The sequence below is a fragment of the Anneissia japonica genome, unplaced genomic scaffold (genome assembly GCF_011630105.1).
Source record: "Anneissia japonica isolate Jap-2015-1 unplaced genomic scaffold, ASM1163010v1 scaffold275_len1219475_cov178, whole genome shotgun sequence".
In the NCBI taxonomy this organism is placed as follows: Eukaryota; Metazoa; Echinodermata; class Crinoidea; order Comatulida; family Comatulidae; genus Anneissia; species Anneissia japonica.
Genome location: NW_022752912.1, coordinates 559,853 through 586,289, shown reverse-complemented (window position 1 = coordinate 586,289; position 26,437 = coordinate 559,853). Strand labels below are relative to the sequence as shown.

The window sequence follows — 26,437 nt, the reverse complement described above, 5'->3', positions numbered from 1 at the left end:
TTTCTTCACTTTTTATTGTTATTAATATTAATATCAATTATTACTGTCATCATCATCATTGTTATTATTATTATTACTATTAGTAGTAGTATTATTAAACAAACATTTAAAGAAACTTGCAAAAGGATAAAAACGAAATTGAACCACAGTATCGCATTTCTATCTTAAAAGACCTGGCCTGAGATTTATGGATTTAAGATTTTTTTAAATCACGCTTAAGCCTATGTGTTCTATTAGGCCTATGTATAACGTGTACTGACGCATATTTACATGTTTAGAAGTATTCATTTTAAGTGATCCCAGGAAAGAATTTGTATTGGCTCAAGAATAAGCTTTAAAATTTCAACACTGTGTACAAAGGGGGGTGCCGCGGCTCCCCCGCCCCCTCCCTCCTGGATACGTCCCTGTAAGGGAGGGTGGTGGTCTGGGCCTTACAGAACCAGTGTGTGCTCTTCTGCATTATGAGAGGTCATAATAATGATTAAAACGTTCTATAAATTAGTTCCGATATGTATGTGATATTTTATTAACGAAATCATCAGATACCATCTGTTAATTTTCAAAAGTTTGATACTTGTATATACTGGGAGAAGCGTTTCTATGGCATTGGTGTATTAGACCTAAGAAAGAGCGAGTAATGAGTATAGCCAATACTGTCTCCCATGTACCCATCTACACGAATTGTGATCACAAACACACAAATTCTTCAAAAATGTAAAATACAGTTTATTTACAATATATTACATATAATAGAAAAAAAACTTTTGTTATGCAAATAACATATTTATATATCAATTATATATCAATATATCTTCCAATCTATTTTTGAAACAAATTTGCTCAGTTATTTATTTGGAAGTTCATCTTATGTTAATTACATATCTGAGTTTATTCAAAAATTATCAAAGGAACCAAACATCTAGTTTATCCAATTCCAATATATAATATATTCCACAAAATGAAATACACTTTAAATTAAAAGATATTCATTATAATTATTTCAAAATTCATCTGCAAGTTCTTTTAAGGGTGTCAGTCTGGTTCATCAACTCCATTAAAGCTTCTGTCCTTGGGCGAGAACTCTGATTTTCAACTCTTCAACCCAGAAATATAATTAAGTAGGCTTTACCGCACTTCTCTATTTTGAATGCATTTGGCCACACTTGACTGGGAGTACCAAGGACTTGGAATACAAGGAGCAAATAACGTTGCATGTTGTTCACAATAATATGAAGTGGGCTGTGATATTCTGTATAATGAAACGACAGTGTAAAAAACGAACGAAACGAAAAAACGTGGTTTGTGGGACACATAGGCTATGTTCTCACACGGCTGCTAACGGTCAGCAGGATCCGGATCCTGCTAACTGTTAGCTGACGTGTGTCCATACGGGAAAATCCCAATCCGGATACAAAAAATATGATCGAATCACTGGCCAATAAGAGACTGGAAATTGTAAACGCGTACGTGTGATTGGTTGATGATAAAAACGCGCTCAACTTGCTAACCGATAGCGCTTGCTAACCGTTAGCGGTATCCGGATTGGGCGTTGTCACGCAGGGGCTAACAGTTAGCGCTAATGGTTAGCTCCCGATCCGGATACAAGGACTCTCGTGAGAACCAGGCTTGTGTGTGCTTGTTTGACTAATGCATATTCCTGGCCCTGTTCTAATTGGTCAGTTGTTGCCCTGTTCTGATTGGTCAGTTGGTAAGTCAGATTGACACTGTGGAAAGGTCAATTGTAGAAGCCTTCAATGTGCTTCACAATTTCAACATTGCTATCCACAAAATTCATTTTGATTTATTATTGTGCCCTAAGTATAGTGATGGTGGTTACCTATTCATCTTTCAAATAAATGTTCTTAACATGCAAACGTGACAAATATGAGCTACATTGCTCTCTGATACCAATCTGATTGGTAACAAAATTTGATTCAGTTATTGCTTGCAACGTAAAATATTTTGGAGTGTCCAATCAGACTGGACCTATGTAGTTGGCACAAAGTCAATGTATTCTATTCTTGGAGTGTGGTTGTCTTGCCTGGATCTATAAATTGTTTTATTTGAAGAAATGTTTGTAATTACATACAGAGTCCAAATAAAAAAAATGCTGCTGCTAAAATACTGATGAATTTCATAATTAAATCAGTATTGCATGATTTCGTAGAAATATTATCAACTATTTTTGAGTTCTTAACCCGCTTGATGAAGAAATATGAAGCGATTTAAAAGTTTTGGAATAGTTTGACATTATTACCTAATATTTGATGAATATAATAAAAAAAATAATAAAATGAATGTTATAACCATCTTCATGATTAAACTGAGATTGTGATAGAGAAATAATGAGTAAACTTGTTAACCAATAACAAGATGTACTGCAAGAGGTCCGATTGCCAGGGTTTCGTTGGAGCACAATTGTATACTCTTTGCTTCAAATCACTAGGTTCTGAGTCAAAATCGTAGATACACATTTGTTCCATATAATACACTTCGTAAATTCTAGATAATGTTAGTCTTTTATAAGATTTAAAAATGTTGTTGCATTCTGTTTAATTTGGAAGAATAAGAAGCTTTTCAGCAAATACAAATGACGTGGCAATCCACATGTGAAGCACGCCATCCGTAGACCAATAAACTCTTCATTCAGCAAGCTTTTTTGTAGTTTTTCTACATTGGTACCACCAGATTTCACTCAATGTTCATCCTCTTCATCCTTTTGCACATTTCCTTCTTAAAAAATTTTTCAATCACTGTCTGATCCAGCTGCTACAGTGGATTTCTTCCTTTTCTTTGGTTTAGGTTTTGTAACCTCTTCATTCTAAAAGATATATTTTATTTGCATCAAATTTAGATTTAATTATTTAAGTTATATATTAAGCACAGGACATAGACTGTCAATGCACTCGGGGGTGGGGGGTGCCACTAAAGCAGAAGTTGCTGATGATGCTTATGTTGTTTGGTGACATGCATACAGATATTCAACTGATGTTTTTTGAGATGTCAATGTGCAAATCAAGAAGCATCGGACTCAACCCATGTCGAATAAAAAATAACAACAAATTTTATAGAGGGTGACCTCTCCAACTTACATTAGAAGGAAAAGTAAAATGATAATGATAATAGGGGCATTGTGGATGCTTTTATAAACTAAGGCTTAGAGAGTGGAGATGTTATGCAGTTGTGAGGAAAAATTCCTGTGATCTGACAGGATTTGAGCCTAGGACCATGGAATTGGAAGGCAAGCATCTCAACAACCAAGCTACATCCCCACTCCAAACCTATATATTGTAGAATATTAGAATTGAAAGATACACTATTCTGATTGGCTAGTTTTGATCACACATTACATTTACCTCCTCTGAATCTGATGAAGAGTTATCATTATTGGAAACTTGTTTTTTATTTCTTGGACTTGTAACGCCTGGTGAACGACGTGTGCCACGCCCACTACGTGTTGATCGACTTGAGTCTTCAATGAAGTCTACTAGTGCAAATAGGTCACTGTATCTAAAATTTTAAAATTTTTTTTAAATTTTGAAAATTTAAAACTGGAAATCACATGCAATTCTTCATTTAAATTCCATTTTCATCCAACAAGTAGTTTAAATTCTATTGGACACTTTTAACATGTAAGAATTACCATAGAGAAAATAGAACTGTTTTTTAGTCCAATGTGAACTGACTGACTTGGTTAAACCTTTTTGAGTATGTGCTAACACATATGCATTGTGAACTTGTCATTGAATGTATTCATAACTGATTAAATCAAATTTGAACAGCAGCACAATTTGACTAAAAGTAGAGCTATTCATTGACCTGGTCAAAATGAATCCACTGTGAAAAAAGCTTTGTTTGACATGGTAGGTTAAAAAAAAACCATGCAAAAATAGAATTGACACAGAATTTGTAAGCAAGCATCCTAGAATTAAATACTTACTTTGTTTTTTGTGCATCAGTACATGCCTTTTGAATATGTTGCAAACCCTGCAATACTGGTTCTTGGCTAAAGACTGCAAGAATTACAAAATAAAAAACAAAGATAATTGAAACTATAGTATTTAGGTCTTTGATTTCAAGAAACTTATTTGTAGTAGCAGTAGCAGTAGTTCTTTATTTACTCTCATAAAACAGAGACCAGCCAAATCTGACTTATGAGTGAAACTGTACATATTACAAAAATAGCAAACTACACCATTTTAAAAATGTTACATGTGCCTAACTCAAGTTATGGTTTAAAAATTAAAATGAAACAATAACACAACAACAACAAAAAATTGGCAAGCCTTTGAGAAATTAATTCAACTATCATTAATATATCAACGACTGTCACGTTAATAATAAATAAGCTTCAAAGAAAAATAAACTGTCACTTAAATACCACCATGGGTAAAATATGTTTATTCTTAGGATGGTGATAAACTGAGCACAAACTTACACATTGTCTGTCGGATACCTGCTGCCTGTCTGAGTGCATCTAGATGGGCCAGGATCTGTGGTGGAGTTGGGTTCTGAAGCTTAGGATTGGTTCTAAAAATAACATAAAGACAATTAAAAATCTCTAATTACGATATACTAATATCTCAGGATACCAATTATGAAATACCACACCAAAAATCCCTGAATAGTTGTTGAGATACAGGGTTATACCAGTTCCCTGACAGGTTGGAGACCTGAGCGTAGTTACCATTTCTCGATGCTGGTGATCACATTCATGAGTGTCTTGGTTTGCTTACCTTTGTCTTATTCGTTTGTTTGATGTGGTTGATCGCATCATGAGCGTCTTGGTTTGCTCTGCAATGTGCTGTTCATCTTGTATAATCCAATTACAAAGAATTGCTGTTGCAAATCGATCGCCGTTTTGACCGACGCGACACAGCACAGGCCTCAGAAAGTCCAACGTACACCTATAATGCATATTTTTAAATTATTATATAAAAATGTAAATAACAGGTTTATTGGTCAATTCATAATTCTCATAATGTTCCTTATTATGGTAGTTATTTTTTTCTAACTAAAAATACAACTATCAACCCAAGTGTAGACTAATGATTATTGAGTGTTAAAATATTGATTGAAGCATCCCAACTTTATCTATACGATATCATTTAATAATTTCTCACTAAACAGAGATATCTAAGGAAGAATTTTAGTCCCAGTCTTTAATATGAGAGATTCTAACAAACAAAAGCTCCTGAAGTCCACTTAATACCCCCATCTCAAAAATGGTCATTAATTAACAGCTAATTAATTTTAAAATTAATTTACTTACCTTTCAAGCTTAAGCATCAGTAAAATACTAGCCAAAGCTTCAGGGTGATCTAAAGTAAAAAAAAGAAAGAAAGAAAGAAATATTGGATCATAAAGGTGGTCTTTTCAAAATTAAAATATTATTGTTAAGTTTTTTTTGTGTTTTATAACACCTGATTTAGTTTAATTTGAATATTGTTTTTCTCTTTGCGGAACTTTGATGGTGCAGGTAAATGTGTCCTTTGAGAATGTTGACAAGCTTTGCCAGGAAGCAATTGCTGCTTTATGTTAAGCCTTTAATGTGTTGGTACTGGTCAAAAAATAAGGTGGGAAGGAAGTCAGTTTCTTTTCCCAAGGTGGACAAAAATTTAGAAATAAATGTGTTCAGCGAGGGATGTCAATCTGCTCCTTACAACAATGTTTAACCTGTAGCTTGAACAATTGATGAAATATTTACACTCCCCCACATCTCAAAATTTTGTGGTATTGGCTTTTCACCTAAAACATGTTCAGTTCTTTTATGATGTTAGTAATCTAAGGGTTCCAAGCTTTTCCCCATTAAAACTGCAAAAGGTGTGAAATGATAATATACAACACATGAAAAATTATTCATTTCTATTTACCAATTATATATATATATAAAACAGTGTCATTAAATAGAATCAGATTAGTTACTAATTTCCACTTAGGCATGGAGTAACACAAAATAAATGATTCACAGACATTGTATGACAATTTGATGCTAGAAGTTTAAGGGTACATGCAAACATATTACAGTGTTATTATTTAAACATCCTTTAAATGGACAAGGAGCATTTTTTTTATTGATTTAACTTTCAGTTGAAAGATAATACTTATTGTCTTCTGGTCCTGGTGTCCTTCAGGCAATTTTTGAAGACATAAATGGCACCATTGGGTCACTATTTTTTAAAAGTCCCTTAAAAATGTTCCCAATAATTTCTTTAAACTTTACCTAAAACACTGGCAATGATTACTTACATAATATAAGTAAAATGAAATATTGAATTCGTAAAAAAAGGAATTACACTTTAAACTTTACCTAAAACACTGGCAACTGAGTCCTTCTTGAAGATCTCCAGACAACCTTCCATGATTTCACAGATCAGATCCTGAAGCTGTGTAATACAAATGGTTACATTTTATACAAAACTACAGATGCTTCCCAAAAGACGTACAGTAGTAGCATATTCAAAGGAAAAGAATGAAATAATACAACAGACATTAGACCTCTAAAAAAATTTCCTGTCATCTAAAATATTGCTCTCATAGCTACATTATGTTTCCCTAGATCACTAGTCCTATTTTGGGTATTTAAAGAGTAATTACATTTAAGAGGCAAAAGGAATTCTTAGTATTTGAAGAGCGATTTCCTAGGAACTCGGGAGTAATTTTGTGTATTTGCATAATAATTCACTCTAGCTCCAATAGCTATTTTTGAATATCTGAAGAGCAATCAACTCTTGAGTAACAAAAGCAATTATTGGTATTCAAAGACTCAGAGATTAAGGAGAGTTTCAGGATATTTGAAGATCGATTCAATCAGAGCTTTTTCTTTTGATGTTATTTACCTGAGCTGAATCTAAGGATCCAGCAACAATGTTGAGAAGTTCAATGTTCTTGACAGTAGCATCTGGAAACTTTAGGAGATAAAAAGAAATGGATAAGAGTCATAGATATTAAGCATCTACAAACGATCTTAATAATTTATATATTATAATCATAAGAATAGAACAGAGGTATAAAACAATGTATAAAACACCTAAGTACATTGATGTAAAGTAAGTTAAATCTTGGTATAGAAACAGTCAAAAAATGAGACAACTAGAAGCTGATGTAAATTTTAAAGGTCAGAAACACACACTGTTTTGGTTCTGTAATTGAACGATTATCGTAGGAAGATCTTCTGCTTGCATTTGGGTTTTCCATGGAATATAAGCTACAATACTTACATTTGCATATACAGGTTGGATAAGATAACACATCAATCTTGGGTCATCTTCTTCGCACGTCTAAATGAGAAAAAATACAATACAATACAATTAAACACAAGCTTTCTATCTGGACACAACTAATGAGGAACACATGACAATGCAGCACAGTTAGGCATACTTAAAAGGAAGTCAAGAAAGTTATACTTTGTGCTGGTTTGCCAATGTGTGGATCCAATGAGCAGAGGTAAATAGCATTACCAGATAAAAGGCAAAATAAAAACTCCTGGTTTATGATTACGTACTAAAGTATACTTGCAATAAGTTACACAAGTCTGAAATGCAAAACGGATTGTACCAAATATACAAACTCATTGTATTTGATGACAAACAAAAATAAACTCTCATACATGACTTTATAAATTAATTGATTAATATAGCTATGGGCTTCTATAAAAAAACAAAACATTGATAACACAGCATTTCAACTGCAACCAGTGTGAGATAGCTTATGGCAGCAGGGATAAATCTGCTTCTGTAGAAGTGTTGGTAGTGTGGCATGAAGATTAGCATTGATCCTTACCTTGAAATCTTTCACTAGACATTTGGAGAGATCTTTGAGCTCTGTGTTCTTGCAGACTTCTTCATACACAGCAAGCTTATTTTCCGATGACTTCTTACTGTAATGTAACATAATGTGTTTTAATTAAACAAAATATGAGCACATTAGCCAAATATGAGCACATTTGTGGAAACGGTTTGGTTTCCCAACCTCGAGGTCGGGGTATAAGTGCTTCACTGTGCATTTCGCTTGGGTCCTTGAGCAAGGCACTTCACCTACATTTCTCCAGTCTACCGAACTGTATAAATGGGTACCAGCAAATTGCTGGGAGTAATCTGCGGTGGACCAGTGTCCCACCCAGGGGAAGCATCATTCTCATCCGCTTCACGCTGCAGAAACTACGGATAAGCTCCAGCAAGGATTTACTTTTTTTTTCTTTACTTTACTCTCACCATTTAACTTATTGGTTGGCTTTAAGGTTTACCTAAATTATCAAGTTTTATGTAACAAATACCAATAATTTGTACATATACGGGGTATAAAATATTAAACATCATTCCTATATGGACAAGTCACATATACTTGTCACAAAATGGTGACAGTATGAACAGACCTTAATACTCCAAGAAGAAAAATATATATTTTTCTTATGATTTTATTATTTTGGTTTTAGAATTACGTATATGAGGCTTACCATCCAAAAACAACCATCAGTGACCAAAAAATGAAAATTGACTTTTTAATAAATTCTTATTCTCAACATTATAAGCTTCAAAATGATGGGTCATTTACTGGAATCGATTTACTATTGTCAAAGATATGAGTAAATGTATTATGGCTTCTCTATACAATACTACCACATTCGTATGCTAATTTCTCAGTTTAACAATTAGCGACAGAACACTGTTTTTAGAATGGCACGCCTCATATATTTTATATGCTGAGTTCCTATGCCATTGTATTATTTGGCTTTTTCTGAGTCTCAAAACTGCTGGAATATTTGTGTATAAAAACATGAATATTAAAATAATCTACCGTAAATGCTTGAACAAGTGCCGTTCTCGAATAAGCACCACTCTTGAATAAGTGCCGCACCAGACCTGATATTTTTTGCTAAGCGTCGCGGCGCTTAATCGGGAGTAGGACTATATATTTGGATGAAACACTTTAAGAAACAGGGCTTCAAATACAATTTATACAGTGTTAAAATGAATAAATAACATAATGAATACACAAGCATTTCTTTATAAACATTTATTTACGGTGACGTAGGACCTATGTTAGGCCTACTGAACTACGGGAGTATGTGATGGGAACGGGCATAGAAAGTGCCACGCCCATAATTTTTTTATAAGCGCCACTCTCAAATAAGCGCCGCACTAAAAACTCCAGAAATGTTATAAGCGCCACGGTGCTTATTCAAGCGTTTACGGTAAAAGTAAACAAACCTCGCTTGCAGGAAGTAAAGAAGGTGATATCCTATTTGCTTCTGTTTTTCGTACATACAACAAACCAACGTTAATAATTCTACAGGACAGAGTTCATCTTCATTCTCTTGATTAAGATTTCTAAACAGAAAAAAGGTTTACAACGCATAGGAATTACTCAATTATTCAGATGCGTACAAAAATGTATGTCTGATCTCAACCAATGAGCAATAAAGATCATGACATTAAATGCATTTCAAAACTCATTTTCTTTTTTAAAATTGCAGGGTTCTCATCACTCTGGTCGGCGGTGGTCAGGCCCGTCCAGCACTCAACATTTCCGACCAGTATTTTGAGGCTGCCGACCACCACTATTTTTCAATTAATAGTGGGAAAAAAACGTAGGCTAACAAACAAAATACTTTTGTTATCACAACTACTAGAGTGGGGAGTTGTTGATTAACAACTCATTGGCTAGACAATGGACATGCTTGCTACATTAGATAAGACAAAAGATATCAATTAACGTCTCCTTGGCAACGTTAATTTGAAACCCTACTGCTAGACGTAGACTTAGTATTTTTGCCCTTTATTGAGCAACACATGATCAAATCGACGTCAAATCAACGCACATGGGGAAACCCCGAATTGGGTCACATGAACCGCAGAGGTTTGTTGTTCATAAATAATTGTTAAATTATAATTACTGTTTGTTAATAAACGTAATTTAAGTTGGTATGTATATCAATCATTAAATATATTACAGTATCACTGTGTTAACTTTTCAAAAACAGTGATTGGAGTTGGAAATATACCTATTGTTTTCTTTTCACTCTTACTCATGTCATAAAAGAAACATAAAACCTGAGCGAGGCTATTTATTCCCGCTCGCAGCTCTCTGTATCCACCCCATCAGTACTAATAGTACAGTAGAGTGGATCACGTGCTCACTCACATAGAACAGCATGGTCTTTCTCTCTAATCAACTGTCAATGTTGTTTTGGTTAGTGAAGACACAAGAAAATATGTTTGAATATAAAATTAACGATACTGTATTTGTTTTGACTTACTTCATTTGTGATGATTAAATATCTTACAAAAAATACATGCATATTATCCTATGCAATATGACGAACGAGGTTGTTTACTTCTTGCTCCTTTCTCCGTAGAGTGGATCACATGGTCTCTGTACAACGTGGTCTTTCTCCCCGATGTTCTTCGCGCTCGACCCGACTAAGACAGTTTGGATGTTTGTGTTGTTAATGAAGACGTGAATAAATGTATTCGAATATAATTAAAATTTTATTCACTTTGTGATGACTTAATATTGTACAAAAATACGGCTTTTAGGCCTAGAATATCTTTTTGATTTCGTGGTAATGTTTGTATTTAGCATATGGAAGGCCTGGAAGGGAATTGTTGATTAACAACTCATTGGCTAGACAATGGACATGCTTGCTACATTAGATAGGCCTGGAAGTTGTCAAGTGTGGTCATTCAAATGACGTGAGTAGAGTCGTAGAGTAAAAGAATACACATATTTCCACCTCATAATATCACTTTTATTTGATTTAATAATTCATTTAATGACTGAAATAAAACGCTACTTTTCCAAGTCAAATATGTTTAATAAAAACAGCATATGATAATTAAACAGCTACAGTACTTACCAACGTCAAACTTTGAGTCGTAACTGTTTACAAAATACATGCAAACCAATTTGGGGATTCCCCATGCGCGTTGATTTGCCGTCGATTCAACCCGTGCGTTGTTCAATAACGAGTAGAAATTCCTTTGTTTTTTTACAAATATTTGTTTTGATCAAGCTTGTATTTTAACAAAACTATCTTTGGGAATTTGATTTCCGTACACCACCGATTCATGTGCATATGCATCATTTTTTCAGTCAGAGGGGAGAGGGGGTCAGCGACCATGCCCCCCTGGGGTAGGTGTGGTCATCGACCACCACTCCAAAATGCTGGTGAGAACCCTGACTTGTTATTTTGTGGTTTTCTTAGTTGTTCACATGTCAAACCATCACCAATACTTGATTAAGACATGATTTAATAATGCATTATTGATGTTTTTACTCACCTAAAAATTACAAAAATTGGCTTTCCTATGGAGTCTTCTATTGATCTGTAGAAGAGAAGACAAAGTTTCACATTACTTTAGAAAATGCACATTTCTTTGTTTTAGACTGTCCATGACCAGTAGAAGACAACATTGGGGTTTTGGTGCATAAATATTTTAATCTCACAATCACCATTACCAGTTGTCCAAGTAGCAGTTGGCCCTCAAGTAAATATTAAATGAATTTTCAAAAATGAACTAAAGAGGGAGAGAAAAGAAACTTCTACTGTAACTTATGAACTGTTTATTTTAATGGGATTTTCCCCAACATAACTACTACTGTATCTGTAAATCACTCAAAGTTTGGTACTAAAAGAATAAAATAAATAAACAAAAATACCAGCAAGCATGTGCCTTCCAGTAGTGCTAACAATAAACCTTCTTCAAAGGAGTACTGCAAACACGGGCTAAATGCTGCTAGTCGGAGAGAACGGACTACTGTTCCGCCAAAAACTACTAAAGAAAAGTATGTATAATATGGAAAAATTCAATGTTCATGCTTACTCTTCATTGATATCTTGAGGAAGTAATTCACTTGTAAAATGGGTCTTGTACAGAGTACAAAGAAACATGGCTAGGGGTCCTGCAGTATCAGCATCAAAGGAATCCTATAGGAAAAATATGAAAGCATGAGCTTTACTAAGCGTATAAATGTATATAAATCTGAGCACTCAAGCCTAGGCATTCACAGCAGCCCGAAGTGATTCTATGAAGGATCTCCAGACCTTTTAAGTGTTTGAATTAAAATGCTGGCTCACTTCTAAGTCACAGTAGAAATTTTTGTACATTTCTTTCCTGTGCAGAGGGGCAACTTTCCTTTATGCAAATGTATTAAGATAAAATGTCAAACTTACTGTGTCAAGGATGACACTACACAGGTTCTCAATTAATTCACACTGCCTTTCCATGTCTGTATCCCTGTTGTCAGAAAATAAACAATTACTTCAAGATGGATAAGTGGTGCAATAATCATCAGGATAAACAGGGCTATACTAAGGACAGTTTAACAAAATATTTTCATAAATTTATGAACATATTTTTGTTCACACATGTATGTATGATTGTGTTTTGTGTATTAACCCTTTCCAGTCTGCCCCATTACCATTGCCTGAGACTGTACCAAAGCTGAGAAATTACATCATCTATACTAAATGTCGGGTTTTTACTGGGGGCAGGCATTTTATTTGGTCTAAATACAGGAGGCCCTCTACAGAAATACTCCTACATCACTCTCAAACAATCCTCCTATAGAGGGCAGCCTAGCTATAAAAAAATGATCATGAAATCTATACAGGGCGTACGTACAACGCCCCTCGCTATAAAGTATGGTCAAAGAGGGATACGTCGCGACGCCATACGACTGGAAAGGGTTAAATATCTGTGTTAACACTCTTCCTACCACACACCCTCTACTATACACGTCTTAGAAATAAGCTCCAAATTACAGTATCACTCAGTTCTGCATAAATACAATACATTATAAATTTCAAAGTTAGTTACCTTTGTTCATAAAGCTGTTCACAAATATCTTTCAAATTACCATCAATTTGTTCCAAATACGACTCAATGTCAACGTTATCCTCCTCCTCTTCTTCATTTATTGGACGGAAGGTCATTTCGTCCACCTTACAGTTCACTAACAAAACAATAACAAATTGAATTGTATTAGAATTTACTTTAATAAATAATAAAATTTAATAACAATTAACAATGACTATAAAACAATATACTGTAATATATATATAATATATAATAAATACTGTACTGTATATAAAAATAATGTTTTGTCAATTGTCAATTTTGAGCAATTTTTACTTCTCTTTTAAAATGCAATCTTTTAGATCCTAAACTTTATAAATCTTTGAATGTATGTTTGCTTTGCTTGTATGTAATAATAAGAATGAAAATAATATCAAAAATAATAACAATAATTACATAATGATAATGGAAATTATAGTGCAATGAATGAGTATTTATTTTCTGCTATTGTGTTTTCTTTGTGAATTTTTTTATGCCTTTTAAAATTCTGTAAACATATTTCACCATTTAAGTTTTTAAACTGCAAGTAAATTTTGTGTGATTTTCGATGCTTGTGTTTCATGAATAAAGATATCTTGATATACATATATATATATATACATATATATATATATATATATATATATATATATAGATGTGTATAAGAGACAGAAATATGACATAATACTGTATATAATATATGACAACTTTAATAAATATTGAACATAACAATATAAGACATTAATTTGTGCTGTTCATACTTCTTTCATCCTCCTCCTCATCACTAAATTCTGGTACTGTCTCTTCCTTGTGGTTTGACTGGGCTGCAGTATCATCATCTTTCTGCATTGGTTCTCCAGCATCCAGAGCTGCTGCTGGTTCTTTGACAGCTGGTGGTGCTTCAGAGACAAGAAGATATAAAAGACAAATTATAATGAAAATTCTCAATACTATTACTTGTTTAAAAATTTGAAAAATAATACAAGAGAGCAGCTTAGCTCAGTCGGCTAATCTGGTGGTAGCCGCTGTGTCTGCGCTGAACCGTGGAGATCTCTAGGTCCCCGGTTCAATTCCCATTGCTGCCTCTCCTTGTGTTTCAGCTAAAGGGCTGAAATACAAGTTACAATAGTAGCCGTTGGTCCCGTGTGTATTATGGCCCATGTGCATGTTAAAGAACGCAGTACACTCTTCGGGAAAGAGTAGGGGATGGTCTCCCGGTGTACTGCCCAATCACCACCAGAAGGACCCCACTGGAATAAGTCCTCTTCTAGACTTTCGTGGGCTATCCTTTGTGTTTACACGGAATAAATCCATCCATCCATCCATCCATACGGCTCATGTAAAAAATTTTCAATTACTAAAAAAAAAATAATAAATTTACTTATAGGAAATATAATAGATTTTAATATAACTTCTTACTTTAATTATTATAAGAATATAAGTTTTTATTTAAAATATTTGATAATAAATAACAATAAAATCTCATATTAAAAATATTAAAAAAAAAGCTTGAAATGCATTATATAATAAACACAAATAGTCAATAAACCATATAACTTACTCTCTGGTGTACAAAATTCTGAAAAGTTCTCCCTAATCATGGACCGCAGCTCTTTATCCAATTTAGAGTTATCAAAAAGCGGTGATAGTGATCTGTTAAGAACAAATTCAAATTCCAGATTATAAAGAAGTTGAAATAATATTTATAATATAATTATTATATTACATAAAATGACAAATTACTTACGAAAGAACTCTTTTCTCTAGAATGGCTCGTAGGGAATTAAAAACCCCTTGGCGAATTTGAGCTTCTAATGGTGGGTAAAAATTGGCAATAATCTGTGAAGAAAGCAGATAAAAGCTATTATTGTGTCTGATAAAATTTGACCCTCACTTGCATAAAAATTCTTTAAAACATTTGACCAATGACATTCTCTGTAACATTAACATAAAACTCTGTCCACATTATAAAATTAAATGTTACAAATTGTGTTAAATATGATGCATGAATAATGATGTCATCATGCCCATATATATGGGTGAACTACAAATATTTTTTCACACAATATTTGAGCATTATTCATAGTCAAAGGCAAATTTACATCTAATTTTACAATATCTACATCAACAAACATACAACACGCAGGCTACTTCACTGCAACATGTTGCCTACAGACGTTGAGTTTCCAGTACTGTAGGCAATGAGCAACCCTGTTGGACATTAGCAGCTACAGGGTGCTCAACTAGCCCAAAATTAGGAGCATCAATCCCAGTAGATTTAGTTGGATCAGCAAATTACTATTTTTTTTAAAACAATTACTTAAGTGGTACCCAACAACAGACTATCCAAGCTTTGTAAAACAAAAGGAGTAGAGTTGAATAGCTGAGTGGTTAAGATGCTTGCCTTCTAGTCCCAGGGTCCTGGGTTCTATTCCTGTGACAGTAGGACTTTTTCTCATGACTAAAAACAACTCCACTCCTCACAAAAAGACTTTGCTGATATTTTCCCCGACCTCCAATGCTGATGTAACAGTTAACCAACCAAAGGTCCCATTCATACTACAGGCTAGAAAGATAAAGTTTCTGGGCCACAGACCATAATGAAATTCACAGCATGGAATTAAAACCTTGGGTCAACCTCTGGGTCAACAGCTCATTAGGATGTGCATGAAAACCAAAGATACTAGAAACACAAGATAGAGTTCTCCACAGAAAAAAAATATTCCACCAAAATGCATGGTGGGAAGACAAACAATGGGGCGCCGCATACGGCTGGATCTAAAAAACTTCTGACACTGTTACATAATTGTGAATACATAACCGCCTTTTGCGGAGGTTAATACAAACAAGTATGCATAAATAAATTAAAACAATAAAATGATAAAACACAAAAGTGCAGAATCGTATGGCCGGACCCTGATTAGTGATAAAGTTTTCGTCCATTAGTTGAAAAAAAAAAGGGCGTTGTGTGCGTCTGGATATACCTAGCAACAGAAGGGCGCTCTGTATGTCTGGGCCAAGTATAGAAAACTTACATTATAAAAAGAAAAGGGCACCGCATATGTCTGGACCTATTTCCACCTCATTTTTGCTATGCGAGTGCTCTATCTTGCATTACTAGTATCTTTGATGAAACGAATTATAATACGTCTCTTACCCTACATAAGAAATCAAGCAGTGTGGCTGTTATTGCAGGATGTGATCGCATTGAATGATGCATAACAAGAATTGCAGGTTCTGAAATGGAATAGAAAAAATATAACAAATTAGAGAATACAATTATGGCATACAGACTAATTATACAATTTAACTGAACACCAGTTAAATTGGAATGTGTTAAAAAAAAGAAAATCTATCATATTACAGAAGAACCAATTTCAATATCAAACTGAATAATCTACTTCCATTGAATAAAATTACTTTCGATAAAATATTCATAAGGGAAAGCAAAAGAGGATAAATTATTTATAAGCTAAAACAATAATTAAAACCAAGCTACATCTGAAATGTATTGTTTAAAAAAAATTGTCTATTAATAATTCTGGCAGAATTAACAATGTTTTACACGTAGAGAATCAGTGCATTTAACTGCACTTGTTCAGATTCCACTTCATTAATCAGAGTTTAATACTGCTCTCTCGGATATATTATCTGTGTCCCTGACACAATACAGTACTTTCAACTGCTATGTTCTTCAGGCTGAATCAAAAAGCAGTCAGTTGTACTGAGACATTTGAATATCATAAGGATGCAGCCTTACCTATATCCATGATATTTCCTTTTGGTGAGCTAAAAACGAGCCAATCATAGAACAGAGCTAACTTGGCACTCGACGCAGCTACATTGGACTGCAAGATGTAATTATATGGTAAAAAAAAACAAAAAAAAACCAACATAATTAACCAGCTTATGTATACAAATATTGTCAGCTATATCTGACACTCTGCCAGACTGATAAAATGATCTATCGGTCTCACTCTAACTGGTAAAATTAATTTAATGTTTTTAAATTGATATCAATGTATGCATTGTATGCGTTTTATATAACAAATTTAATGTTTTCTTGAAGGTTGTAAATGTATGTTCTCATGAACAATGGGAAAATAAGGCTTTAAAAAAAAACCAATATTTCGTAAAATTAAATATTATCAAAGCTGGTAGCGTCAGTCAACGTACATCGACTACCATCTTTGGAGAGCGTAACAATCACACACAACAAAATGCATAACTCTCATTCTATCCTCATTACAATAAAATAATATGAAATATGCGATATATACTTACAGTACATGTGGTGAGTAACCAACCAATTACAGCCCATCTTTGTATGACATCTGAACACAAGATGTCATTGGATGGATGGACAACTCCGCAGATGTAGCGAATCAGGTCACATCGCAGTGATTGGCTCTCGGGTGTTGATAAGTACTGTGTATTAATGAATACAAACAGATTAACTTGTTTTCCAGGACACAGAATAATATTTTCACCATGTATGGTTGGTAGTTACAAGAAGTTCTATTTTTTAATTTGTGTTACTGTTATCAATTGAGAGAAGTGGCAATAGTTTGTATATTCAGATAAAAATTAGCAAAGTAGACAAATGACCATATCAAATTTGGTACATGATAAACAAGGGCTTAGCCAGCGAGCCGTCTGGCCATTTTTTGGTTTCTGGTTATAATTAATTCATAAAATACCATAAGCAGCAGATTTGTTGTTTAGTTAAATTTTAATAGGCAACAAAATATAGTAGGCCTAGGCCTATAGTACATCTCTTGATTGGAGGACCTAGAGTAGAATTTAGACTAGACTACGGCGAGAAATGAAGAAGCATCTGCATAGCCTAGAAAGATAATGCCGTGGGCAGTCTACGTCTATAACTAAAATATCTTTGAGATAGCGAATTCAACACTATTCCTTTGAAAACAAAATTCCAACATTTAAACACCTTTCAATGCACTCTACTGGGGCTACACCCCTGACTTGTCACTACGTGACAAGTTCTTATTCTTCCGTTTTGGACGGCCTATTTCCTTTTTCTGGCTAAACCCGACTTCCCCTCTCCCTTTATCTTATTTATATTTCATTTTTTTATTGTCAAAGATGTGGATTAGTCTTTCACTGAGTGAGTCTGTAATGAAAGGGACCAAATGAATTTAATATGGTTTGAACAGAAAAATTATTAGTAACAGTTTTGGTATATATTTAACTTCCTTTAATAGTTAATAAAACATGAAAGCTGTTTAGGAGCATAATATATATGGTAAATCTTTGACTGTTTATCATGAACCTGACAACAGACTTTAATAACGAAAATGACACAGAACCTGAAAAAAATATTCTTAAAATAATTACCTGTTTCTGAAACCAGTCCTGATATCGTTTTTGTTGACCAAACTTTACCTTTAAAATAAATATATTATCAATGTTAACATCTCATAAAAATGAAAATGTGCAATTTGCAATATTCAACATAAGTTAGTCCAAGCAAGTACTAAGAAATTTGCTTTGCTCCACCCTTGATCTATGATCCAATAAAACAGAATAATTGTAACCAAGATCAACATAAGGTAAACATTGGACTTGATTGTTTCTTCTTTTTCCTTTTGTCATCATCTCAGTTTTCAAAATGTTACTGAGCTGAGAAGTACTTGACTGGCTACCAAAGTAGTATCTTAATTGATCTTAATCGCTGGCTATCTATTAGTAACTTGTACACACAGCCAACTCCTCTGCTATGCAAAGAAGAGATGTTGATTGGCTGTACCCACAACATTCATGTGAATGTAATGCCAATGTTGATGCACCATGCCCAGGAACATACCAGTGTATATGGTCAATGTACTACATTGAAATTATAGTACAAATACTTAACCTTACCTTTGAGGTTAGGAAAACAAGTTTCTTCTCCATGTCTGGTGTTAGTCTACATGCCAAGTACTTAGGGGATGTCCTTTGTGACAATAATTGCATTATTCCTACGAAATAAAATATAGGCAAAACTCATTATTGTTACCACTCATTAATGTTATCCATATTCTTAAATTAGCCCAACGGCCAATGTGCTATGTCCAACCCACATGTGATATTTTCCCCATCTGTTCCTATCAGTCTCAGTATTACTGATTAGTCTCAGTTACATTAATATCACACTGTTAATATCATATTTATTATAGAATTATAAAAAATATTTAGTATAAAATTGTGTATTGGATTGCACAACATGGTAGTGTTCTTTCAAGCTTGTAAAAGTCCACCATATGGCTTGCTTGCTTTCTAACTATGAATGAAACCTGAATCTGATGCACATGGCTAATTCAATGATTGCAATTCAAATAAAACATATGATGTATTTTTTTTAAATTTTAACTAACTATTCTAATATATTCATTGTGAATCTATAATGCATGAGAATTATTGATTGTGTAATTAACCATCTCCAACATAAATACACTCATGCCTGGGTACAGTCAATATAGAACTAATTTCTTCATACAATATTCATAAAAATCAGCATTTTCATCCAACAGCAAGATGTAAATAATGCTTAATAAACTAAAGATGTGTTCACACTGGAATTTTTTTGACCAAAATGAAAGGTGAATTTACCTACGCTAAATCATACTGTTCTTCCCAAATAACTTATAATAAAATATTCAATGGGTTTTACTGAAACCATAGTGTGATTCCACAAAAATAGCCATTCAAATTTTTGGACATACCTGTAAACTGTGGGTTCGAGCTAAGGGTTTGAGGACTATGTAAAATCTCTGTCCAGAGTTTTTCAAATTCTGGTATCCTAGCAACATTCTGCAAGAGCCTCAGTAAATCTCGACCAATCCTACAGCAATCTGAAAACTGTAGATCACATGAAATAAAATCCGATGAGTATGTAGCATTAAAAAGCCATCACCATTACATGTTTATCAGCATACATTAAACAAACATCATGATTATTGCGCTCTCATTTCTGCTTAAAGTTTACCAGAAAGAGGACAAAAAACAGAGCCATTTTTTTATGCTTCTCCCCAAATGTTTGAACTCTCCCAATATTCACATCCAGCATGCAATGTTAAGGTATTTATATCACTCCCTAATACTCCCTTTTATCTTGAATTCTCTTTTTGGCAGAACACTATTTTGATGATTATGGAGAAATGGCACTAACAGTTCCTTACAAAATACAACATTGCTTCCTCTGTAGGAGGCCTACTGTCACTTGGATACCTGCAATAATATCGCACCAAGAAAGCAATGTATACTTGATGTTGGTGGTAGAGACATGATTGACCAATTGTCTGCATATGTATTTCTTTTAAATTTAATCATTTACTTTTCCTTATTGACTTTGAGGTTGTTTGTATGAGGTGCTATTTAATTCTGGAAGAATTATTAACTGTCATTATACTACTATTATACTAATAGTCACTAGCTCTGCTTTCACTCATTATGTTTAGCACTGCAAGCTGACACTGTCTTCATCATCATTTAATACTTACCTTTGATCTAAGTAGTGAGATGCAGAAATCAACTTCTCTTTGTCTAAGTGGAACCAGCATGGGGCTACTATGGTCCTCAATTATTCTTAAATATGTATACAATGCCATGTTTGTCAATACTGGATACTTGTCCAACCATGCTCTAGAAATATGTAAGTATTAGAAATACAAATACATAAAATAATTGGATAAACATATATTTAATAACAAAAATCAATGGTGATGCATATTTGTAGCACCTCCAAATAAGGGTATATTTCTTCATGACCTTAATTGGAAGGAGTTTGGTTGAGATCATTTGCAGTAGCAGTACTAACTCTTAATATTAAAGTAGCATAAAATAATAGTACTGTAATAATAATAATAATAATAATAATAATAATAATAATAATAGTACTGTAACTATACATAACATGTATACTGTCATCACCACTATGCACTTAAAGTAACATATAAGTCAGTTAACCCAAAATATTCATGAAATAAAGTTGAGGCACAAGTAAATGTTGGAATTTCCATAGGGGCTTTGGCTAATGTAAATCTAATTACAGTAGATGTTATTAACTACACTCTGCTGTTTTTTGTTTAAAAAAAATATATATAATGACTTAGTTTAAGCCTGTATTAATGGACCTTTCTGGAGTGTCAATCAAACTTATCAACTGACCAATCAGAACAGTCACAGGAACATGTGCATTTACTACTAGCATATTTGTTGTCCCACAAATGCACATGTTCACGTATGTATTAACACTGTTGTGTTGAGGGACCTTTGCAACAATATCCAAGGGGTAAGGTCCATTATTCTAAAATGGAAACTAATCACTTTAGTTACTCTCCTTTGACCCCTGACCTGAGATGTATGTGGTACTGCCAAAGACATTATGGAGCTTTTGATTTGCGCAACGACACGACGCCAGAACGGAATCATTCATATGTGACTGTCCTACCGGGCGTCCTACGTTCTCTGCATAAGTAGATTTGGCCAAATTGCGTCCTAAGAATCCACGCGAAGTGGAGAATTTAATGTTCTCGCAAGCGCAGATGACATTTAGTAACGCAATTACGTTCCACGACCTACCATCGTCGTGCAACGTGCAATCGAAAGCTCCGTAGTAACTTCAATCTCTCTAAACATGCTTTGAGAACGACTCAGTTGTACATGTGCAACTGCTTACCTCTTTTCAGTAAATATATCTAGAAGGTTCTCTGCCAGCCATACATTCTTAGGACTAACATCTCCACCTGTGACATGAAATATGCAAATGAAAATTAATGCATGTATAAACAATTGTGTTTACAATCAAATAAAAAAAATTAATAAAAGTCTGGTAAAAATGAAACAATCTAAACTCATCATTAGTAAAAACAATGACCACAAACTGTTCATTTCGATATAAATCAGAGTTGATAATATTAGTATTAGTATAAAAATTGTGATGTGTTTTCTTAACAATATAGTGGAATATATTTTAGACACAAACTGGCATTCAGTGACATTTATAGCAATCATACCTCTTACATAGATTCTAGGCATCTGATTGGTTAAGAAGCGGGGCAATAGAAAGTACTATTCCCCTAAAAAAGTACTATTCCCCTCAAAAATAGTACTTTTTCGAGTAGTAGTAGTAGTAGGCCTAGTTTTAAAGATCTTTGCTAGTATGCCTCTAATATAACAGTCTAGGAAGTAAGTACATTTTTAGGCCTCTTAGAATCTATGTATGAGGTATATAAAACAAATATTGACTGCTCTATATTCAGGGAACAGTGAAATCTATTGGCCCTCGATGATGTGGAGACCGTAGCCTATCCTCCCTCGGGCCGCTGGGGAAGATAGGCTACGGTCTCCACATCACCTTGGGGCAATAGATTTCACTATTCCCCTCATGAGCAGTCAATATTTGTATAATATTTATTGTAACAATAATAAATAACAATAATCATAAATATTTGAATAGATTTATCTGGTTTGCTTATTATTGTTGTAGAACTGTTTTAATCATTAATACACCAAACACAACAACATCCAACCATTGTGTTTGGTTTATTGATGATTAAAACAGTTCTACAACAACAATAATCATTATTAAACTAAAAAACAGTAGTAAAAAAATTATTTCCCTCATGCAATAAGTAACGCAGAAGTTATCATCCCATTCAATTTTTTGGATTAGTGTCAGTCAATAGTAATTCATTTTTTAGTATCAATTAATAGCAATAACAAAAATATTTAATAGTACTAATAACAAAAACAAAAACAAAAATACAATAGTAATGATGTAGTAAAGAATTATACCCACCAGCAATTTGCTTTATTAATGAAGAACAGACATTATCCACTCCAGTGACCCCGTTATTGACCATTTCTTTGGTGTACCAGACGACTTGTGTCCTTGCCGACTCTACCAACTTTGGATATCGTTCAATAATAATCTGATTCAACCTTGCCCATGCCGTCGCCATGCCGTCACGCGACACAAGCGTCAAATCCCGGTATGACTACAAGCAGAAAAGAAATGATTAATGTTTGATTAAACGGATGGATAAAAAAAAAAAGGTCAATCAGTTACACTTAAAATTCAATTCAATTTCTATTTGAAATGTCAATGTCCATGTCAAAACAAATACAAAGCAAATGAGATTGAAATAGAGAAATATGTATGTATACACTTAGGCATTTGTCTCAGGCTTACAAACATATTAATTTTGCTATTAAGAAACCTAGCTAATAATATTTAGAAGAAAATTTATTTGGATATCATTTGTTTACCACATGAGCTATGTAGCCAATGATGGTACACTTTTAAATCAAGGATGTTTTTTTACACTATATTTATAGAGGGTCACCCTTCCAGCTTAGCTGATATTCTGGGCCCTCTTAAATAAACAAAATAAAAATTACAATAAGATGTCTTATAAACCAAGTCTCATTGAGAGAGCAGATTAACTCAGAGAGAGCAGATTAGCTCATAAGAGAGCAGATTAACTCAATCTGCTAACCTGGTGGTAGCCACTGTGTGGGCCCTGAACCGTGGAGATCTCTAGGTCCCCAGTTCAATTCCCATTGCTGCCTCTCTTGTATTTCAGCTGGAGGGCTGAAATACAAGTTATAATACCGTACCATTTCTAGGATGAGACGTTTAATCCGTTGGTCGTGTGTGCATTGATGGCCCATGTGCATGTTAAAGAACGCAGTACACTCTTTTGAAAAGAGTAGGGGATTGCCTCCCGGTGTACTGCCCAATCACCACCAGAAGGACCCCACTAGAAATAAGTCTTGTTGATTACACCGAAATAAACCCATTACAATTTCTTAGGTACTGAATGATGTTTTTTAGTCGCGCTAGAAAATCTTGTGCAGTCACAAGATTTGAACCCAGAACCCTGGCATTGGAAGGCAAGCAACTTAACCACCAAGCTTCATCTCCACTATATTTTCTCCAGAAGGATGGATCCAATTAGAAACAAAACTCTCACTACATACATTTCATAAGTGCTACGTTTACATCCTTAATTAGACTATAAATGTAAATGAAACTCGTCTAGATAGGCCTAAAAATTTTTCTATTAAATGTTCAGTTTCTTTAGGTTATTTGGGTCTCTCTCCACCCAGGAGTTGAAAACTTATATCCTACCTTGGACGCTGCTGCAGGATTTGTTAAAATGCTATACAGAAGGCCAAGTGTTATCTCCTCGTGTTGCTGCATACTTTTACAAGCCTGCAATAAAATATAAAACACTGAAATATTAATAGGTTTCTTGAACTGGGAGTATTAATAATACTATCAGATTTTTTTCCCTCCACAGACAAATGCTTGTTATGATAGTCATTTATGCTAAGGTCTAATGGTTTTTTATTGTCAATCGAATCTTGTATATATTTCTCCCGATCCCGATGCTTTAGACAGAAACAATGCAAAATGAAAACATTTTGATTATACTTAGTTTTTTTTAGCCATCTAATGACCTTTTTAAAAATATATTTTGACTACAAAAATGTCGTCCTAAGCTCACTAAACTGAGCTGACAAAGGTAAAGAAATACATTTTTTGACAATGGAATATTAATAGAAAAATTTTCATATTCCTCTACTTTGGCATGTGCTCTCAGACTCTGCATACAATATTATTAATAAAAAATAACTTCCTTCTCCTCTGACAGATTTGGCTGATTCCAAACTGAATAAATTTAAAATGTTTTTTTTTTTCCACTGACTCTGGTCGTCATCATCACTGGCATCCTTACACCACAATTATACTTACTGCGGCATTGAGTGCATCATGAGCCTCACGCTCTGACAGATCTGTGGTGAGTTTCGTCAAAGAACATACATTTTGATTATACTTAGTTTTTTTTAGCCATCTAATGACCTTTTTAAAAATATATTTTGACTACAAAAATGTCGTTCTAAGCTCACTAAACTGAGCTGACAAAGGTAAAGAAATACATTTTTTGACAATGGAATATTAATAGAAAAATTTCATATTCCTCTACTTTGGCATGTGCTCTCAGACTCTGCATACAATATTATTAATAAAAAATAACTTCCTCCTCCTCAGACAGATTTGGCTGATTCCAAACTGAATAAATTTACGATGTTTTTTTTTTTTCCACTGACTCTGGTCGTCATCATCACTGGCATCATTACACCACAATTATACTTACTGCGGCATTGAGCGCATCATGAGCCTCACGCTCTGACAGATCTGTGGTGAGTTTCGTCAAAGACTCATATCCACGCTCCATTCTCTGTAGTAAACAAAAAAAAAAAAAAAATTCACAGTATATTATTTGATTTATTTTTATATACTGTAAACATGAAATTGCTATATTGTAATAGAGCCTATATTACAATCAGCGCTTAACTGAGAGTATATCATTGCCTGTGTGTAATAAAACACTTTGAGAAACAGGGTTTTAAATTCAAGGTTTACAGTGTTAAAATGAATAAATTAACAAAATGAAGACACAAGCATTTCTTTATAAACGTTTATTTACTATGACATAGGACCTATGATAGGCCTACTGAACTATGGGAATATGCGAGATAGGAACAATGGGATTGTATCGTATACTTGGTACATTCCCAAAAGTGATTCAGATGGGAATCAAAATTATTATTATCATATATAGGCCTAATTTACAGATTTTTTTTGTTTTTTTGTTTTTTTGGAAACATATTACATAGTTAAGTCACAAGTTAAGTCACATGACCTGATGATATAGTACTGTGACAGCTGACTGATGATTGGAAATGCTGGGTGAAGAAAAGAAAAAAATATTATTGGTTCATTTTTCTGTTTTATACGAGATTGAATATTTTCTTTGTGTTGATGAGAACTTTTTTATGTAGCGATGAATATAATCTGAAAAAATGGAAACATTCAGAATAAAGAAAAACAATAAAAAAATATCAATAAAATAATACACCCCAAATCTACAAACAAAAACAAAAATCTATAGATAGCTGATGAAAGTTTTATGTTATGTCTACTTTTCATCCATATTCTAAATATTATACACTATATACGTATCGTTAATCGTACTTAGTAGCTAGGTCAGGCCCCTACCGTAGCTATCCTAGGTCTACCTAGATACACTAGGCCTACGCCTAGGTAGTGACAGTGTGAATTGTATTCAAATTCTTATTTATAATAACAATTTTGGCCTCAAGCCTACTAATAACTTCCCTAAGAAAAATAATAATAAATATACATGACCATCAAGTAAACCAACCACATCATACATACAGTGTAACCTACAGATTACCGAGGAACTTATTGTTCCTCTATCCAGCTAGGCCGCTCTCACATGCTCCGACTGAACGGCAACTGACGCATCCTTCGCCCAGCAACTTTCATGTGTGAGAAACACTGGCCATCACATTCTGAGGCCTAGCAAAACATATGCTTTTATTTAACAAAATTAGATAATATTTCTTAATACCTCCTCGAGCTCATCCTTAGTCTCTATTATTGTTGAAATAAATAGTTTCGACTTGACTGAAGTCTTTTTTTCATCCATTTTTGGCCTTCGGAAAACAGCAACAACATTAGCATCCGCAGAACCTACTCGCTTCGTATCCAACCAACGTAT

General features: G+C 33.9%; 1 protein-coding gene across 1 annotated transcript; it reads right to left on the bottom strand.

Annotated features, from left to right (window-relative positions):
* Nucleotides 1-614: 614 nt before the first annotated feature.
* On the bottom strand, nucleotides 615-26,437 carry LOC117122429 (integrator complex subunit 3-like). The gene is made up of 30 exons (XM_033268001.1): nucleotides 26,288-26,437; nucleotides 25,007-25,090; nucleotides 23,977-24,060; nucleotides 22,642-22,840; nucleotides 21,520-21,586; nucleotides 20,342-20,483; nucleotides 19,565-19,700; nucleotides 18,723-18,820; nucleotides 18,198-18,245; nucleotides 17,124-17,267; nucleotides 16,600-16,687; nucleotides 15,997-16,076; nucleotides 14,587-14,678; nucleotides 14,401-14,492; nucleotides 13,601-13,738; nucleotides 12,822-12,957; nucleotides 12,176-12,239; nucleotides 11,826-11,929; nucleotides 11,283-11,327; nucleotides 9,210-9,329; nucleotides 7,783-7,879; nucleotides 7,221-7,280; nucleotides 6,840-6,908; nucleotides 6,311-6,386; nucleotides 5,273-5,321; nucleotides 4,737-4,907; nucleotides 4,439-4,530; nucleotides 3,941-4,013; nucleotides 3,357-3,510; nucleotides 615-2,821 (listed from the first exon to the last, which is right to left on the bottom strand). Exons 1-30 carry the CDS (start codon nucleotides 26,363-26,365, stop codon nucleotides 2,747-2,749), a joined length of 2,955 nt encoding a protein of 984 aa, XP_033123892.1. The 5' UTR covers nucleotides 26,366-26,437; the 3' UTR covers nucleotides 615-2,746.

What these genes read in the sequence shown, in the direction of transcription:
- LOC117122429 (XM_033268001.1), bottom strand. Translation starts at nt 26,365, where the DNA reads ATGGATGAAAAAAAGACTTCAGTCAAGTCGAAACTATTTATTTCAACA. An exon ending in AGGAAATATCATGGATATAG is followed by an intron (nt 16,077 to 16,599) that starts GTAAGGCTGCAT and finishes ATTCCATTTCAG; the next exon opens with AACCTGCAATTCTTGTTATG. An exon ending in GAACAGCTTTATGAACAAAG is followed by an intron (nt 12,240 to 12,821) that starts GTAACTAACTTT and finishes TTCTGACAACAG; the next exon opens with GGATACAGACATGGAAAGGC.